Here is a 19,577-nt window from a genome sequence, read left to right on the forward strand (position 1 = left end):
GGCCCACGCGTCTCGCTCGCTGACCTCAGCGGCTCGGCCGCGTCCCATTGGCTGCCGTTCTCGGGCTGGCTTTCGAAAACGACGACGCCGAAGAGGAGCGCGAGCGCGGACGCCGAAAGTTGCCGGCGCGCGGGTTGCACTTCGGGCCGGTGGCGCGAGTCGACCGGCTGGAAACTTCTTTCTTCGGCTTCGAGTTGTCGGCCACGAACAAAGTTTGCCACAACATCGAGGGCAAACAAGGCGCCCCGGTCGTTGGCTCGATATGCTGCGCGGGTCGGCAGTGTATATTACACACATACGGCTGGCTCTCTCTTTAGTTGAAAGAAATTTTTCGCTCGAAGAGCGAAGCAGCGACTGCGGCACCAAGGTGTCGCGCTGCGCTTATGCTGATGCGACATACGCGGACGCGCCAAAATTTTTGGCACCCTTATAAGCTTTAACACGCCATATAGGGCCTGTCATGAACAGCAGGTTGCCATAATCCCTCAAGAGAGAAGTGTATAACAGCTGTGTCTTACCAGTACTCACGTACGGGGCAGAAACAAGGAGGCTTACGAAAAGGGTTCTACTTAAATTGAGGACGACGCAACGAGCTATGCAAAGAAGAATGATGGGTGTAACGCTAAGGGATAAGAAAAGATCAGATTGGGTGAGGGAACAAACACGAGTTAATGACATCTTAGTTGAAATCAAGAAAAAGAAATGGGCATGGGCAGGACATGTAATGAGGAGGGAAGATAACCGATGGTCATTAAGCGTTACGGACTGGATTCCAAGCAAAGGGAAGCGTCGCAGGGGGCGGCAGAAAGTTAGGTGGCTGGATGAGGTTAAGAAGTTTGCAGGGACAACATGGCCACAATTAGTACATGACCGGGGTAATTGGAGAAGTATGGGAGAGGCCTTTGCCCTGCAGTAGGCGTAACCAGGATGATGATGATGATGATGATGATGATGATAGGGCCTGTAATGATATCGCACAGGCGCGCTACCACTATGCTGCCCGTAAAGAGTCGCCCGAGTAAAATGAGCTCACTTTCAGGTTTAAGCACTGACACTGTTCCGCACTTTTAGCATTTAATTGTCTGAGAAGATTTAAGACAAAAGGCAGGCGCTGTGAACGTTACGTTTCGTGAGTTTGTTTGTGGGCTGCCATTTTCAAGGTGATGAGGAATCATTTAGTCGAGAACGTAAGACCTGCTTTGCGTAATTTTAGAGACGGGATAGCGCAGCAACATAACTGAGTGAAACACGTTGCTGGGCTACTTGGTGCACGCTTAATTACCAGAATTGTGGCACAGCAATAGACGAGGTACGACAGAAGCGATTTTTCGTACATTGTATATGTTATCGTCCTGGTGGAATTCTGCCGTCATTGTGACTCAGTGTTCGCATCGTCTTTTGTTCAAATATAAACTTTTTCTAAAATGACATAGGCAACATAGACAGGTGCACTATAACCCGTACATACGGCAGGGATAAGCATATGGGCATACATATACCCAAATATATGCGGAGCCCCACGGCGCCGACTGTGACGACGGCGGCGACAATTCGCTCGGAGGTTGCATGCAATTGCCATTTCAATAAAACGTTCACTGTGCTGACGTCGGCTGTCAGGTCTTTCGTTCAACAGCTCTCAAATCTAGGTACAGGCAGCCAATTTACATGAACAGACTGCAATGTTGTTGCTTTTGTTGCCCCAGTGGCATGCAGAACCAAGTGTGAACGATCGGCAATATATCGGGTTGTGTAACCGTGTAAGCGTACAAGAGACAATACTAATTTTGAGGAGTATAACTTCAGCCAGAACGTAAGGGTAACTTGTGACAATTAAAATTCACCTGATATAGATGTGCAATCTATTGTAGCTACGTAATATAGACTATAAAAGTGTAAATTACAAATGAACAACGAAACGGAAAATTTTAGCACTGAATTCTTTTTTGCGGCCTCGCACAGAAAATTGTGCAGAAGACCGCGCGCACAGATAGCGCTTTACTTTTTAACTTCCTCATTCATGAGAAGTAAAAGAAGAAAAAAAAAACAAGAGAGAAAAAAAACCGGAAGAAGAAACAAACAAGAACAATTTAATGGTTGACTTCAAAAAGATACTATAGGGATAACTGACATAGTTTAAATATACGCATTCAACATTCATCGACGCTCCAATAATTATTCACTGCTTCTATAACATGTGCGGCCTCGCGGAGCCGTTGGACGTGCTATTCGACTTGGTAAATAAATAATCCTCAAATAACTGAACAAGGACAGTTTCGCCCGAAGCAGTGTAAGCGATAGCAATTGAAGTTTAGCTTCGTGCTTGAACTTCTCGAACGGCGTTCCAACTATAAACGCGCGTGCGACATGTGGGCGAGCCGCAGAACGCAAAGCAGCTGCCGCTGGGCTGGAGAAACAGCGCCCCGGTATCTTACCAGGCGTCTCACAACACAGGCCTGACGAGGAGCATCGCCAGTGGCGTTGCAGGCGTCGCAGCTGGATAGTGCGCGAGATGAGACCGACGACAAGCCGTCGGCGTTAGGGACGCCTAGCGAGCTTAATATACAGCGTTCGCTTTTACTGTCCGTTCTTCTCAGACCAGTACAGGAGCTCACCACCCACTATCGCCTGAGCAGGAAGCTATAGCCTGCAGGCGACAAATCGTTAAGTAAGGGACATGAAGTCACGTGGCGGATATTGCAAACGGGCACCTTCGCGAACTTAAAGCTATAATCCAGAATTTATCCTGGGGAATACTCTCAAGTCTGTCCCTGGTGCCACGACATACCAGCGGACATTAATCGAATAATATGGGCCCGCCCGGCCCACCCCGCACCACGAGGGCTCGCAATTTTAAGTACCAAGGATTGGGAGGCTGCTCTGCTCAGCTCGGACCCATGACCAGCAACATCGGGTCGTCCAGCGGGCTGAGGAGGCCGCCACGGCCTTTGGGCCTCTGGCTGCTTAATGACCTTTTGATCCTTGTTTCCAACAAGGTTTTACGCACGCATATATTCGCACAGCAGTTCAACAGAAACTCTACAGCGCGCGCGCGCGTGTGTGTGTGTGTGTTAGAGAGAGAGAGAGAGAGAGAGAGAGAGAGAGAGAGAGAGAGAGAGAGAGAGAGAGAGAGAGAGAGATTGTGTAGAAGATAGTCGAGGGTCTAGGTTGGTTTTGGTCGAGGGTCCAGTTTGGTTTTAGTGGCCGTCGAGCGCTTCTCGTGCGGCTGTTGGCGGAGTGACTTTAAGCGAGCAGCTCTGACCATGGCTCTTTCGCCCGCCGTTCGCGTGGTGGTCGGCGGCCAGTGTCTCTCCGCCGATACAAAGGCGCCGATGCCAACGTCACGCGCTCACGCGCCACCGTGTTGCGTGTTGCGGTTCAGCGTTCTTCTCCGAACGCTAACTACTGCTTGTTGAAACGCGCCTGCTATCGCGCGAGAGATTTGTCGCGTTTGAAGAGTTAAATGGGGGGGGGGTCGGCGGCACCGCTGTGTTGCGCTTCTCCGTCATTTGGGCTGACCGTTGCGTGACGCGCTCATCGCTGAAGTCCGCTGCGCGACGACTCATTTGCGAGATTCGCGGCAATCGAGCCTGCCGGCCCACCACAGCTTCGCTTAGACTGACCCTCCAGAGTTCGCAATACCTGCATGATCTCGGAAGTGAACGGTTGAAGGAGCATCTGCACCTTCGTGGAGTAATCGGGTGGAGAAGAAAACGCCGTGGTCTGCAATCGTTTTCGTGCCACCGTCATCACGCTGTCGCCGTTACGTTGTCATCCCGCAGCCGTAATCGTGCCGTCGTCGTCCCACTGTCGTTATTCCGTGGTCGTCGCACCGTCGTCTTCATCACGCTGTTATGTCGCCAGCCAAAACACGTCGACAATAATTTGTGTCGCCATGTCATCAAACACGGTTATTGACGCCAGCAGGAAATGCTTCGGAAGTATCGCTAGTGTGTCCGTGTGATTTCTGCGGCCCGCATAAGCTGATCGCTCGCTTACTCTCACAATCACCTTCGATTTGGTTCTTGTATTTATATGGTTTCGCTTTTGAATCTCGAAGCGGTGATGCGCTGAAGGGAATGAGTATCCGTGGAGTATGCGCGGTTGTTGCAGTTTTCTCCGCGCATTTGTGCTCGTACAGGGTACTCGTCAACTACTCTCCACCATCTGGGAGTGCCAGTTGCACGCACTCCAAGCCATCTTTACTTGTCTGGGCGCTGCTTTCTCACGTACAGGACAGATTTCAAATGCGCAGTGCAGGGGCGAAGCCTGTGGCATATGGTTCTCCATGGATGGACAGCTGGCGAGACTGTAAGGTCTCTTTGTCGCAGAGCGAAAAGACCGATGACGTAGACAATAAACAAAAGACGGCCGCTGACCAACTGTCAGCCTGACAACGGGGCAGTTCGTTCGTCTTGCCTGGTGGTTCTTGCCATTTCTCTACAAAGTGTCACAGTTTCATTTCAGGCATCAGTACTACAGGTTATTTCAGGGATCCTAAATTGTTGTTGCTATTGCTTGATTCAAATGGAAAGTGCCCACGACGATCGAGAAGGAATTGGACTTGTGTAACTTCTGAGGCGGTGTCCTCAGTTGACATCGACACCTTAGCGCCAGAAGAACGCTGCATTGCAATGCGAAGAATACAATGCCGGACGAGTCGGTTGGACACAGTGCTATGTCAAGCGCGAAAGCGTTACACACGAAAGCGACTATAGGCGAGACTGCGGATCACCAAGACGCGGAGGATTGGGCGTGGTACGCCAGCCAGTTTCACTTCGGTTTACTTCCGAATGTGCAGGGTCATCGTTTGAGTCATCGCAAGTCGTCGCCGGATCGGAATGACACGTACACGTCGCCAATACGAAGAACAACGTTTAACCTGTACTCGAACGGCGATTCCAGCATAGTTCGGGAATTCCACCGATGGAACGCCTCTCGGCTGCACCACGCGAACAAGAATATCTGGCGTTCAACGGAAATCTGGTGTTCGCGTTTCATATCGGCCCACCGTGCACCGCGAGGGGCGGATTCCTAGGCCTCACCCGTCCCGCTTTACTTCGTTTCAAAGAATAATGTAACCGGGTTGTTTTTCAGTATAGATTTCTGTCCGACCTCTTATGTCCTTGTGATGTGTTCTTTCTTTGTCCTTTCGGCCCGCAGGAGCACCTATTTTCTCGCTGGTTGGATTGATTTAAATGTTTAGAAGGAATTGATTGACGTTTCATTTCGTTTTCTTTCAGTGATGGCGCACACCCCCTGCAGGGGTTGACCAAGATTCGGATGCTGTTAGGGAAAGAAAAGTACTATTAGTAGAAACAATAGAAATTTTCGATTTGAATAAACAAATACCGAATTGAGCATTTGTCCGGAAAATCGACTTGAAATGTGGAATTTCATCCACTGCTGAGCAAGCATCCCTATGACAATGTCCAAGAGAGGAGGCTCCCAGAGAAAGAACACGCGAATGAAAAAAAAATGCAATGTATGCCAATTTGTCTAAATTGTGTTTCCACATTCTTTTCCCTTGTTATTGTTGTTGCCTATCACGTGTGTGGTGAGTGAGTGAGTGAGTGAATAATAAAGGTCCGGCGAGGACGCGAACTCGTCGCGCACCCGGCTAGTCCCACGTCGGGACCGGCAGGTCTAACCCACCGTCCCGGTCGCGGGCACGCCGGACGGCCAGGATTTGCTTTTCTAGAGCGGGGCTACGCAGAAGCGAGTCCCACTCCTCCTTGATGAACTTGGGGTATGTCGACCCGCACTCCCAGAGCACGTGAGGTAAAGTGGAGGTCTGGCCGCAGGACGGGCAGGCGTCGTCGCGATACACGTTGGGGTAAGCCTCGTGGAGAGCGGACAGACAACGGATATGTGCTGGCCTGTAGAAGCCTTAGCGAAACGGCTTGCGCCCTATTCACCTTGGGGTGAGGAGGTGGAAAGACCCTTCTGGACATGTAGAAATATTTAATAATCTTGTTGTGAGTAGCGGGAGCGTCCCTGTGACCGTAGAGAGGAGGGGTCAGTGCTACCTATATAAGACAGTGCTCCTTATAGAGGTAGCGCGGTCGGCGAGGTCACGCGCAGCCCCGTGAGCAGACTCATTGAGGTTCGGGGGAGCACCCTCGACCGATCCTACGTGAGCGGGAAACCAGTGAATTGAATGGTTTGTGAGAGCATGTGGACTCGAGCCGCTAAGAAGACGAACAGCTTCCTTGGCGATGCAACCCTTCTGAAAAGCCCTAACCGCCGTTTTGGAATCACCATAGATTTCGGACCCACGACTGTATCGCAGGGCGAGGGCGATGGCGACTTGCTCGGCGACTCCGGGGTCTGAGTGCGAATCGAGGCGCTATTGGAAGTCTTTCCGCTCGAGTCGACCACAACGACGGCAAAGGTCTTCCCGTCACTGTGCTCCGCAGCGTCGACGAAGCTTTCTCTAATGTCGTGTTGCTTGATCTGTTTGAGGATGGCTGCTGCTCTGGCCTTGCGTCTGCCCACGTTGTGGACGGCATGGACACAACGTGTCCGTCCCGTCCTCTTCACGTGTCATCACGTGTGTGGTTCCTACCCACGATGGGGGATTGGCCGAGAAATGGGTGGATTATTCCAACTTAATATGGAGCATAAATTTCCGAATATCTAAAACGGTGGAAAACGTCGACGCTCTTCTGCCTCCTCTTCTCCTATCTTCAAGGCAAATGCCTTCGGCGGGTGACTGCGCTTCAAGTTTTTTTTTGAGCCACGCAAAATACGAAATAGTTGGCAAGCTCACGCGTCATGGACATAATGGGTGAACTAATGATAATAATGGGTAAAGAAAAACCCAACTACATATGCGCTGGAGAAGTAAAGCAGCCATAGTTACACCTAGCCGTAAGCTGCATTACCGACGGGGAACCTCAGGTGAACCATGCAGTGCGCCGCGCCGAAGAGCTTCGGAACTCAAAGAGGAAATGGCCTATACCTTATTTACACCAGTCGTGAGTGTTAGCGCTATGCGCCCCCATTTAAAGCATAGCCTTTGTAGGCTGGACCTTTGACAGAGGCCGCGAACGATTTCGCGAAAATGAAAAGAAAAATGAAAAATAAAAGTGACTACTAATGAGGCACACAGCTACGCAAGCGAAGTTACACAATGCAGGGCAAACGCCACTGTGGCTCGCGTCCGTGAGACGAGGCCCCGGGCAAAAATCATAATTGGGGAAGTCAAGGAAAATCGTTGCTATTGTTGTCGCTGTGGACCTGAGCGGTCGTGGCGTGTACCCGCATTCGGTCGTGAATCTGGTGGATAGAAGGAACGGCGCAGAGATGAAAACGCGAACACGCGGCGCTCCACCTCAAATGGAGCAGCGCTAAGCAATGATGCAAGCGAAGCCCTGCACCCAGAACTTCTAATTTACGAGTTGATAAATGTGATAAGCGCCCTCACCTACGCCTGGGGATCTACAAGTGGCAACCGTACGACACGGATACAGGTACCAGGCACCTGTGGCTACGGCAGACAGTCATCACATCTTGCGGTTGCGTCCTGGTACTAAGGACATTAGGCGCAAAATGCATAAAGAGGCTTAACTAAAGCCGATTGGGTCGCAGGACTTTAGCGGTTAGATAATGCACAAAAAGTGTGCGAATTCATTGCTGCAGTACCTGCATCAAGCAAGGCCGCATGCATATTTGACGCCTCTTGACGATACATCTGCCTTGTGGCAAGTTCATAAAATAAAAAAAATATATAAACCAGGTGCTATTCCTCTCGCTCTCGAAGCGACTGGATGGCGCCCCCAAGACACTGTGTGTCGCTGAGGCCGCTTTTCTCTGCAACGGCCTCGGAAGAGCGCGACAGCACCTTGCAGTGCTCGCACGCCCCGTTATCCAATCCAGGACGAGCCTTGCGGTCTTCGTCGGCGATACGCTGAAGAACACGGCGAACGAGGTCCTCGGCTGCGTCCTTCGCCACCTTTGCTGCCCATAAACGTATAGACAACAGGCAGGTTGCCCGCTGCTGCCACTACGTAACCACGACGACAATTTAACGTACACGCGACAGTTCTGCCATTTATTTTTCTTAAGTTTTTTCTACTCCGCACAACGAAGCAGTCTAGAGTATACGCATTTAAAGGGACACTAAAGCGAAACAGTAAATCAGTTTAGACTAATGAAGCATTGTTTGAGAACCCTGCAGGCAGTCATTTAAAAAGAATAGTTCGAATATTAGATGAGAAAATGAAGGTCCAAGTATCAGTATTTGAATTTCGCGCCGAAACCCCAGCGCCGGTACGTCAGCGTGACGTCAGGGATTCCAAAGTATGTTTTCGCATTTGGGCCGCGTTCGCTGAATAAAGGTTTCCGGAACTTGACATGTTGAATATTTGGTTCTTTTCGAACACAATGTCGTCAATCTGTACCGCTATATATAATTAGTAGGCCCTAGAAGATGCCATCAATATCTATGACGTCACAGCCCGCAGGTGCGGGAACTCAAGTAGGCGTCGCCACCCGTATTTCTTTCTTGCGCTTTTTCTGGCTTACCAAACGTCTTATCGTTGTAAGAGTGGTGTTTTTGGTGTTGTAGAACAGTAATTTACTGATGCAGAAGAAATCATTTTTCACTTTAGTGTCCCTTTAAGATCTTGCTACCGTGTAACTTATCTACGACTCGATACGCTCGCAGTATTAACGTAATTAACAGTTACCGATTTCGTTGGTGAAAGGAAGCGATTTCGTCAGCTGGCATTGCGAACGCGTAAATTTAATGCGCGGGGAAACTATTAAATTACCGCGCTTTCAGCGAAAGCGCCCCCCCCCCCCCCCCCCCCGCCCCCCCGGAAGACGTTAGAAAACATTTCACCATCGAAGCGTACGGAACGCGCACGGGGCTTATCCTACGCCGCGTATATATTAAGGCTACATAGACAATTTCTCAAAAAGTTCCTCGTGGAACGTGACATAACGTTCAGAGTTTCTTATGCTGTATGCTTTCGCTAAAATATACTGCGCTCTCGCGGCAGGCGAGCGCACATGGCCGCGGCGCCCTAGTGGCGTTTCAGGACGTCACACGTGACCGCCTTGGGCGCCATGTCGGTGGTGGGCGCGCAGCCGAACGCGTGCGCAAACTCGTCGACGTGCCGCAGCGCCGCGTTCACCCGGTAGTGCGCGGGGAGCCAGTGGCCCCGGTGCTCGGCGTAGACGGTGTCCGCCGACTCGCAGTTGTCCAGAGCGTAGTAGATAAAAAACAGCGCTTCCGAGGAGGTGTCGGGGAGGTCCGGCAACCGGAAGTCGGCGTGCCAAATGCGCCGCACGTTCAAGTGGTCGCCGAAGGCGCGCACGGCGAGCTTGACGGCCGCCACGTGCTGGAGCAGGGCCGCCCGGGTCTTGCCGGAGTCGACGGACACGGGCCCGCGCAGCGCGATCGGGAGCCGGCGCAGGTCGTCCTCGAAACAGGAGAGGAGGCGCTCGAGCTGCCGCCTGGTGCCGTCGCCGAGCGCAATCGGGGCGTTTCGCTCGTAGAGGTTGGGGAACAGGAGCTGCACCAGGGCGCGGTAGAAGCGGACGGCCACCCTGCGATCGGGAGAACGCGTGGTTGTAATGGTTTATTATTCGGTGAGGCTCGAAACACACACACACACACACACACACACACACACACACACACACACACACACACACACACACACACACACACACACACACACACACACACACACACACACACACACGCACACGCACACGCACACGCACACACACACACACACACACACACGCGCGCGCGCGCGCACACACACGCACGCACACAATCTGCAGGCCTTTCGAAGCTATACGTTGGGCTGGAGGGGGCAGAGCCTGGCAATCAGAAATGCATGTTTATAAAGTTGAAAAAAGAAAATGAACAGAAGAAACGAAGAAACGTACCTCGAGGTGTTAAATCTAATTAGCCGTAGCGCAATTGTACAAGTTGCCCAAGAAAACGTTTAAAACAGCAAACACGTAATAAGTATGACATTTCGCTGACAGGCAATGGATACGTAACTTTCAAGGACGAACTGTCGCGCTGATTGGCCCTGCATACCTTCCGAAGGGAACCAGCGCTAAAAACGAAGGACACAGAGGAAGAGGGAGAAGACAAGCACTTGTGTTAGTCCCCATTCTTGTCTTTCTTTAGCGATATTTGCACTGATGGACAAGCATCGTAGAGTCAATACTTGTGAAAAGACAGGGGGATATTTACTTTTACAAACGCAGTAAAGGGAAGGGATGGGGAACGGGCGACGTACTTGTGTAGACGCCCTTACAAACTGCTCGACCTGTTGCGCAACCAGTCGTGCTTAACAAATTAACAAAAAGAGTTGGGCTAGTTCGCGTTCGTGCAATTGCTGTGAGATAGTTACTGGCGCGAACAAGGCTAACGGAAAAAAAGGTTGGTACGGGACAGCTAGAGCGCTAGACTTCGACTGTCTTTCTTTTTCTTTCTTTTCTCTTTTTCTTTCTTTTTTCTTTCTTTCTTTCTTTTTTTCCCGTTAGCCTTGTTCGTGCTAGTAACTACGTCTCAGCAGTAATGCCAACAACCGATCCCGCAAAGCTTTCAATATATTCCATTAACTGGAGCAGTCGTCTATCGTGACGCACCTTGCGTTGCGTCCGCATCGTACACCAAGCGATACGAATCAACCTCCAAACTGACGTGCCCTACCCACCATCGAGCAAGCATGGAGCATCGTACAGCCCGAGCCACCACATATCCGACGCGCGTATATATCCTGTTGGAACACGGCGTGATACTTCGTGCACGAAGTGGTCACGTGTCTTCCCGCGATAACCTGCTGCGTGAAGGCCAACAACTTCGACGGAACTTCCTTCACTTTCCAGAAGTCTGCGCAGAACTCGTTTTGCCCGTGCAATATTCTAGCGGCGCTTTGGCCGTTGCCATGGCCAAGACTCGGGCCTCGGGTATTTGCTTTGGTCGGCGACTACGTCGAATACGTTTCAGCCTTGGGGATTCTTTTCAGAGCCGTTTAAGGCATCGTGTGTATAGAGTTGTAAGGGACGCGAACTTCGGACGACGACACGCTGAAAGCACATAGAAAGTACGATGAAGGGACACTAAAGATAAATGTTAAGTTCAGTTGCATCAGCAAGTTGTGCTTTTGCGATAGCCAGCAAGACGGCTGCTCTTAAACCGTGACAGAGGGCTTGACAAACTAGAGAAGAAGCAAGTACGAAACCAGGGCTGCTACGTGCCGCCACCAAGTTCCAGCTGTCGGTGACGTCATAAATTAAGACAGCGTCTGTTCGGGTATAAGAGTTCATCAATTGCACAAAAGATCGCATCGTATGCTAAGAAAATCCCATTACCAATCGACCAAGTTTCGAGAACTAAGCGAATGCCGAATCAGTTCTGGTACGACAACCAAATTTCCGTGACGTCACACTGCCATACCGGAGCTGAGGTGTATAAGAGCGAAATTTATGAAAGGCGTGGCTTTACCTTCATTTTCTGCACCATCAGTCGATGCTTTTTCCGCGGAACCAATAAAACTGATTTAAAGAATACCTTAGCAAGCGAAAGTGATTCAGCTTTTCTCTTCAACGCATGCATTTTGTACACTGCCGCTTCGGTAATTTGCTGAAAAACATAACCGAAATACGTCAGTGTAACTTAATGAGCCGCAATTCCCCCCCCCCCCCCCGCCTCTAAAACATAAATCAGTAGATCTGCCGAGTTTCAAAAAGCTTTCGCTAGCAACGTCGAGAGTGTACTTCCTTCGAATGACGACACTAATTACGACCAATATTTGTGGCATAGCACTGCGTTATAGAGCTGTTTTGTTCCTGAATAAAACGCTGCTACAGCACAGCACAAAGGGCCGACTAAGTGCCGTAAGTGCGTATGCGGTTAGAAGCAAGTATCCCTCGACGTTGCTATTTGAAATTGACTGAAAGTTGGCCGATGTCCTGAACTATATATTATTTAATATGGCTGCCCACTGAGTAACGCTGGTGTATTGCGGTGAAATTCAACAGATTGCCGAAGTGCAACGTCAAAAATTCCTGGGCATGTCTCATAATATGGCAACCACAAGGAAGTGCATATCAGGCGTATTTCGGCATGCCCTCGCACGGCGTCAGCTTGCGCCGAACGATTACTTCTCTGTGACGCCAAGCTAAATGTGTTTGGTGCGGCTATACCGACTGCAACGACGACCCTGTAGTGTACACACGTGGACGTATTTGGGTCACAAATAGGGAGCGATATTACGGCTCGCGCATGGTCAACGCTGGGCGCACCTGGACAGATGGAAGGCGAACATGGTGCTGTTGGCCGGCACCGACGTGTTAAAGAGCGCCATGGACACGTGCACCAGCTGGCGCATCACCTCGTACTCTGGCACAGTGGTGAGCTCGGAGCGCGGTTCGCCCCTCAGTGCCAGCACGTCGCGGCCGCTCTTGAGGATCGCCTGGAGCCGCTTCTGCTCCTGCAGCATGGACACCTGCTGGAAGAAGCGCAGCGGGTGCTCGCTGCTCCGCGGTATCTCGCTGGGCGCCGGAGCGCAGGGCTCCGAAGACGCGTCGCGGAATGCCGCCATGCGGTTCCTCTTGAGCCGATAGCGCACGACGAGCGCCGACAACTCGTCGATCCAGGCCACCAGCTCGTGGTGGCGGCCGAACGAGGACTGCATTCGGGACAGCCAGTCGACCAGGGCCAGGTCGGCGTGCCACATGCCGCGAAGGTTCACGGCCGCCTTGGCGAAGCAGCCCGGCAGCAGCTGCTGCACCGCCAGCAGGCAGAGGGTCTTGGTCCGCGAGACGTCTGGCAGGGTGCGGTCGAGCACGTCCTTGGCGAACACTTGCCGCAAACTGGCGAGCTTTTCTGGGAAGAAGGGCGCCATCTTGGCGAGCGCCACGAAACCCAAATAGTTGGCCACGGCGTGCGCCGGTAGTTCCTGCATGGCCGACGTCAGGTGGTTGCGCAAGTAGTCGGTAGACTTGAGCATCACTTCGGTCGTGCCGTCGATGGCGATTATGCCGCTGAATACACGTTCGAGGAAGAGCTTGTAGCCGTTGTCCAGGTCGATGAGCTTGATTAACGTGTAAGATAGAGGACCAGTGTCCGGGCTGGCCGCAGACGTGGGGGACGAACCGATGCGTATGAAGACCCTCATGACCTCATCGATGTCCTTTTTGCCGGATGCTGCGGAGAACCTAGTCATTATTTCCTTGAGGGCGGAACTGAACAGATCCGTCACGGCAGGCGTGGACGCGTCGTTACAAGAGAATAGCAGGCGTGGTTTATCAAGTTCGATGGCCGCGGTTTCGAGCACTTTGGTGCTGACGCCGACGCTGACGGAGGCCAAAGCGGCCACGTTAAGGTCCCGCACTAGTTCTCCCGCAAACGTCCACGCCACCGAAGTTGTGACTGCATCGGGTTTGAGTAACGGCCACTCCTTGATTGCCCACTCGCGAAATAACTGCCGGGCAACTCCGACGACCGTGTCACCATCGTTTCCAACCTGGTCCCGTCGCAAGCAGTTCCCGTGCAGATCGGCGGCTACCCTGACGTCTGTGTCTGGCATGCCTAGCAGCAATGGCTCAAGATTTGCCAAGAGCCTGTCCTGCAGCATCGTGTCCATTGACTGGACGCCACCAGCTCCCGTGCCCGGAACTGGGTGGACTTTACTCCAACCGTCGCACACGTACTCGTAAAAGTTGTCGCAGGGATTTTTGTCGGTACTGAGAAGCGACTTCAAGTACGCGCCTTCGGCTTTGCAGACGTCGCTGGAACACGTGTATATCGTTGAGTACGGTGGCGGAAGTGTTACCGTGGCGGCATCGGGGATGCTATAGCTGGTGGTGGTGGTTGTCGCAACCTCCAGGATTGGCCAGAAATAGACTATCAGCAAAGCAACGATCAAGGCTGTGATCAAGAAGATGCAACACGGAATTACTGAACACGTTCTACTCTGAACATAGTGCACGGGCGGCGCGCGTTGCTTGGACTTATCTCTCGACTTCTTCTTGCCTTTCTTTTTGACCTGGAGATCGGAGGTGGTAGACTCACTTTTTTCTTTCTTCGGCTTTTTCTTTTTTTTCTTGGACTTCTTGCCTGTCGTTTGTTCATCCTGTTTCGTCGTGGTCTCAGCCTTCTCGCGGGACTCCCTTTCTTCTTTCTCCGCCTTTCGCGCAGCGTGGCATTTGTGCTTCTTTTTCTTGGACTTCTTTCGAAGCGGCTTTATCTCAGATGTTTCCTCATGAACCTTTATCAGGGCATCCGCTTTTGCCTTTGCTTTCGCCTTCGCTTTACGCTTGGCTTTCACCATGGCCTTTCTGCGCTCGTACTGCGACAAGGTTTCGTCTTTGTGCTTGGCGCATCTGTACCCGCCGTGAGCCTTGCGCTTTCCAGCATTCATGACGGCCGCTCTGAATTCTCTGGTCGGATGCGAAGCTGGCTCTGGCGTCTTCGTCGGAGGCGCTTTTTCGGCTACTTCAGGCGGCGGCTTTGGAGCTTCCTTTGGTGCCGTTGGGGGCGCTTTCATTTGTTCAGGTTTCGCAGGGGGCTTTTTCACCGGTATCAAGGCGGATTTTTCCTCGTTCACCGGAATAAGAGCCCTGGAATCCGTTACGTGAAGCGGATGGCCCGTTTCCTTGCGTGGTTCCTCCGGCTTTGCGACAGGGGCGGCCACAGGCACTGGAGCCTTGGGTTTTGCCAGTATCGAGGCCTTGCGTGATGGGGTCGCTGCCAGTATCGAGGTCTTGCGTGACAGGGGAGCAGCCGGGGCCTTGACTGGCAGTCCCTGGGATTCTCTCACTTGGACGGACGCTTTGTAAAAGCGATAGTCAACTAATGCTTCGTCCACGTCAGAAGGCTGCGTTGGCACAACAGCCTTCTGGAATTCCGAGGCTGGCCCGTGCATTTTCGCTGCCGGTGCCTTGGAAGGATCGATTGCGGTCTTCGCTAGGGACGGCTTTCTGCCCTTTTCAGCTCCTTTCTGCGTGACTTTCGGGGCTTCTTGAGCACCCGCAGTTGCACCTTGTTCCTTTTTTCCTTCTGCGGCGGCGGCCACTTTACCCGTCAGTGGTTTGGGTGCAGCCTGAGTCTTTCCCGCTTGCGGCGCAGGCGCTACTGGAGCTGAAGTTGCTGAAGCAGGTTTCGGCGTCGTCGACGACTTCACCTCCTTTGAGGCAGTCGTTGTCGCAGGTAGCTTTGTAGGCTCCGGTTTGGCTTCCGGCTTTTTGGCCTCTGCCTTCACGCCAGTCTCTGGGTCAGCAGAAGCCGATTTCGCTGGTGTAGCGGGAAGCAGTGGTGCGGAAACGGCTTTCGCTGCTTCCTTGTCAGCCTTTTGGTGTTCCGGTGGTACAGCTTGTGCTATAGTTGAAGGCACCGACTGCCGTCTCAGAGTGGCCAATTGCGACGGAGGCTTATGGGAGGTAGGCTTCGCTTCTGCCTCCTTTGAAGACTTTACCGTTGACGGGATGCCTGTTCCTCCTTTCGAAGTCCCGGCAGGTGCAGCTCCTGGCCGTGATTGGGCAATCGAGGCGCGCTTGGAGTGGATCTGCGGCGTCTTCGGTGGAGGCGCGGGGCTATAGTCCCAAAGCATCGCCTCGCGGAAGTCTTTGTGCCCGGTCGACATTGTGATTATGCGCATGCCTGGAGGCGCTGGCGGAAGAGGCACCGACGGAGCACCGACAGAACCACGAGGCGCGGTCAGGGCCTTGGTACTGGAGACTCGCCGACGGCGTCGTCCATCCGACGTGCCTTGGACGCCGATGGCAAAAGGCCTTGCGGCTGGAGCCCTTGCGGCGCCCTTGGTCATGGGTGTGGGAACTTTTTTTTCGATGATCAAGGGCTTTGATCGCGCCATGGCACTGTCGGCGATGAGCGCGGTGTCACGCACGGACGCCTTGAATGGCCGCAGTCCTTTCGGTAAGCGCCTATGCTGCGGACGACTGACGGAAGCGGCTACCGGCACAGGTGGTTTCATTAGGGGCTTCTCGGGCGGCTTCTCTGGAAGCTTTTTAGATGGTTCCTCCGGCGGTTTCTCTGGCAGTTTCAGGGCTGGCTGCTCGTCACTTAACTTGCCTTGAGTTGACATGTAGAAAGGACGAGCTAAAACACGTCCTTTGGGGCCATGGATAACCATGGGGGTTTGAGGCATCGACAGTGTAATCGAAGGAGCGGCTGGCTGGCTACAAGCGATATCTGGGCCTTCGTCAGCTTCATATAGCTCATCGACTGCATGGAAACTAGCCACAAATGGCCGAACAGCAACTACTCTCTTTCGTCCCGGAGCAGGAGAAGGAAGAGGGGTCACCGGCTTACTGGGCGCTACCCGTTCTTTTGACGGTTTGCGTGGCGCACCCCCCGCTTTCGGTGTTGTCGTTCCGCTTTGAGAGACCGACGCTCGTCTTTGCAGGGATTCTTTGCTGGATTGCTTGGTAACAGCGTTTGGAGTGGTGTCGCGGACGTTTGCCCGAAGCGGACGAGCGGCGACGCCAGCAGCTTTCGGCGGCGGAGGTGGAGTAGACCCTCGTTTTGCTGGTCCTATGGGTCGCGCCAGGCTAGCGCGACGGGATGTGGGCCGTCCTGGACCTCTCTCTGGAAGAATCCAGGAGAATGTCTTGGATGGCGGTGAGACTCCTCTCATTCCCTGCGTACCCCAGCGTATTGTACTCGTAGCGGGTTTCAGAGTAGACTTTGGATGGTGTTTCGGATACTGGAGTAGTTCGGTGTAAGAGAGAGCTTCCTTTGATCGGGGTAGGAAGCCTTCAAGGTCCACTATCGGTTCCGGCTGCTCCTCTTCAGCAAGAGGCTCAGGAGCTGCCTCTGCACCGGGTATGGGGCACTCGAGCAGTTCGGTGTAAGCGAGGGCTTCCTTGGACTGAGGCATGAAGCGTTCAAGGTCCACGTTTGGTCCTAAGTCAGCCTCCTTTACAACGGGTTTCGGAGCTGCCTTCGGAGCGGCTGTCGGACGGTGTTTGGGGTACTCGAGCAGTTCGGTATAAGCGAGGGCTTCCTTGGACTGAGGCATGAAGTGTTCAAGGTCCACTTTTGGTCCTGAGTCAGCCTCCCTTACAACTGGTTTCGAAGTTGCCTTCCGAGCGGCCTTCGGAGCTGCTGTCGGACGGTGTTTGGGGTACCCGAGCAATTCGGTGTAAGCGAGGGCTTCTTTGGACTGAGGCATGAAGCGTTCAAGGTTCACTTTTGGTCCTAAGTCAGCCTCTTCTACAGCGGGTTGCGGAGCTGCCTTCGGACGGTGTTTGGGGTAGCCGAGCAATTCGGCGTAAGCCAGGGCTTCCTCAGACTGAGGCATGAATCTTTCTAGATCCACCAGATATCCCTCGTCAGTATATTCCTCTCGTTTCTCCGCGAGTTGAGAATCGTCGCTTGGCTTCGGCGGTTCTCCCAGTGAGGGCGCTTTGCCGGGATGAATCTTCACAGTGGCAGAGATATGCTCCACGAAAGATTGCGAGCTGCCGGTGTGGCTTGATGTCGCCAAAGCTGGTTCTGCCCTTGTGGCGTGATGTCTCTTCGTGATGTCCACAAAGACCTAAGGAAGTTGTTCGCAAGGTTACAAGCCCAATAATGGAAAAGGAAGGTTTTCTTTCTCATAATGAAATCATCGAGCGCTCGGCATCCCAAGACCGTGTATTTCGCATTTGTGCAGTCGTATACGAGAAACCGGGCACCATTTACAAATATGGTCTTAGGCTAGAATTGTTCTTAAAGGTAGATCGCAGCCAATCGTGATGTGAGACATATTGGTAAAAGTGACTGGGCAATGACCAAATAGCACTTAAGAACAAAAAGTTTGGTAAATTCGGCCCCAGTGCACTATCACTTTGTTCTCTATCACACTGATGGGCGAATATTCACCACCTCATCGCTAAGCGCATGCACATGAGAGATTTGCGTGATAATTAACCCGCGTTGCCAAACCAGTGAATAATACGTACTACATGATTTAGTAAAAAGCGAATCAAGATAATGAAACCGTTGCTACGCAAGCAGCTTATCGAATAAAAAATAGTTCGCACGAACAAAATGTTTGCGAATCCGGCCATTGGTATTGGAGCAAAATGGTTGTGTTCTGTACGCATCTACTCTACATGGACTATGTTCAACAGATCTGAAAACTGGTCGGGTATGGGCTTTGCGATAACGGACATTGTAGTATATACCGTGAGCGAAAACGGCGTAATTATTACACACACACACACACACACACACACACACACACACACACACACACACACACACACACACACACACACACACACACACACACACACACACACACACACACACACACACACACACACACACACACGAACACACACACACACGCACGCACACACACACACACACACACACACACACACATATATATATATATATATATATATATATATATATATATATATATATATATATATATGTGTGTGTGTGTGTGTAATTACGCCGTTTTCGCTTGGCTATTACGACACGATACCTAGCGCGAACTTAACTAAACAGCACGTGGCTACGAGCCAAATCTTCAATGTTCTGATCATTTGCCACTTGATCATATATATATATATATATATATATATATATATATATATATATATATGCGTGCTGTTAAGTTCGCGCTAGATATCTTGTCGTAATAGTCAAGCTTTTTAAAGGCCCACTGTAGATTAAATTTGTTCAGTAAAATGAATAGTACATACCCCGGATGCCATCTTGGCAATGCCGCAGGGCTGGCTAGTTTTCCGGTGAGCAGTCTTTAAACGGCACCTTAAGCAAACGCGATGTGTGCACGTGGCGGTTCGCCGCTGTGACCCAAGTCCCCCCGCACGCCACCTCCGAGTTTTATCGCACCTCGGGCAACCGCGGGTGCCGCCTTACCTATGAGGTCACGCGGAGGTGCCACGCCTGCTAAGCCACGCATTGCTTCGGGCGAGCGGCAACGGCGGCCTTTTTAAATTGCCATACCAATCACATGGACACCCCAGGCGCATTTCTGCCATCGTCGCCACCGTCGGCGAGAGCCGCGATGTTTGGCGTGATGTCCAATCGCGATAACACCGTCGCCGCGCACCGTATGCTGCATGTGCGAGTGAAAGCGTGCGAGGGTGAGCCTACAACGGCGGCTGAATTTGCCGCACGCAAGGGAGGAAAGCGGGGAGGGCGCGCACAGTCTTCCGTCGCGCGCAAGGCATCAAGGAGAAGGGAGGCAGGCGTTCTACCCCCGGCGACTGTTGCGTATGACGCGGCCACGTGGGCCCTATTTCGAAAGCGATCTGCGATGGGGACTGGGCACGCTGATTCCTGACAGTTTCTTGTGCACTTTGTTTTCGCCGCTTAGTTCACGTAGAAGCGAGAGGCTGCCGCGCTTCCTCACTCAAATGTTTTGACAGCGAGTTTCCGTGGTCATCGAGCGAAACGTGTTCATGTTTGCATGTGCGCGCGTGACACCATGCTTGTTAATTTAGTAAGTAAGCGAATGTTCACAAGTTTACACAGTCGAAAGAATTACTATCCTGACTTCATATAGCCTTTACTATTTCGCTATCGCAATCGATGCTTTGCCTTTCGGGCGAAACTG

At 52.1% G+C, this 19,577-nt stretch overlaps 1 protein-coding gene across 1 annotated transcript; it reads right to left on the reverse strand.

Annotated features, from left to right (window-relative positions):
- Positions 1–8,834: 8,834 nt before the first annotated feature.
- On the reverse strand, positions 8,835–14,630 carry LOC140219289 (uncharacterized). The gene is made up of 2 exons (XM_072289072.1): positions 12,280–14,630; positions 8,835–9,555 (listed from the first exon to the last, which is right to left on the reverse strand). The coding sequence occupies exons 1-2, from the start codon at positions 14,523–14,525 to the stop codon at positions 9,030–9,032; spliced, it is 2,772 nt and encodes a 923-aa protein (XP_072145173.1). The 5' UTR covers positions 14,526–14,630; the 3' UTR covers positions 8,835–9,029.
- Between the last annotated feature and the right edge of the window lie 4,947 nt (positions 14,631–19,577).

Source organism: Dermacentor andersoni, chromosome 7 (assembly GCF_023375885.2).
Source record: "Dermacentor andersoni chromosome 7, qqDerAnde1_hic_scaffold, whole genome shotgun sequence".
NCBI classification, from domain to species: domain Eukaryota; kingdom Metazoa; phylum Arthropoda; class Arachnida; order Ixodida; family Ixodidae; genus Dermacentor; species Dermacentor andersoni.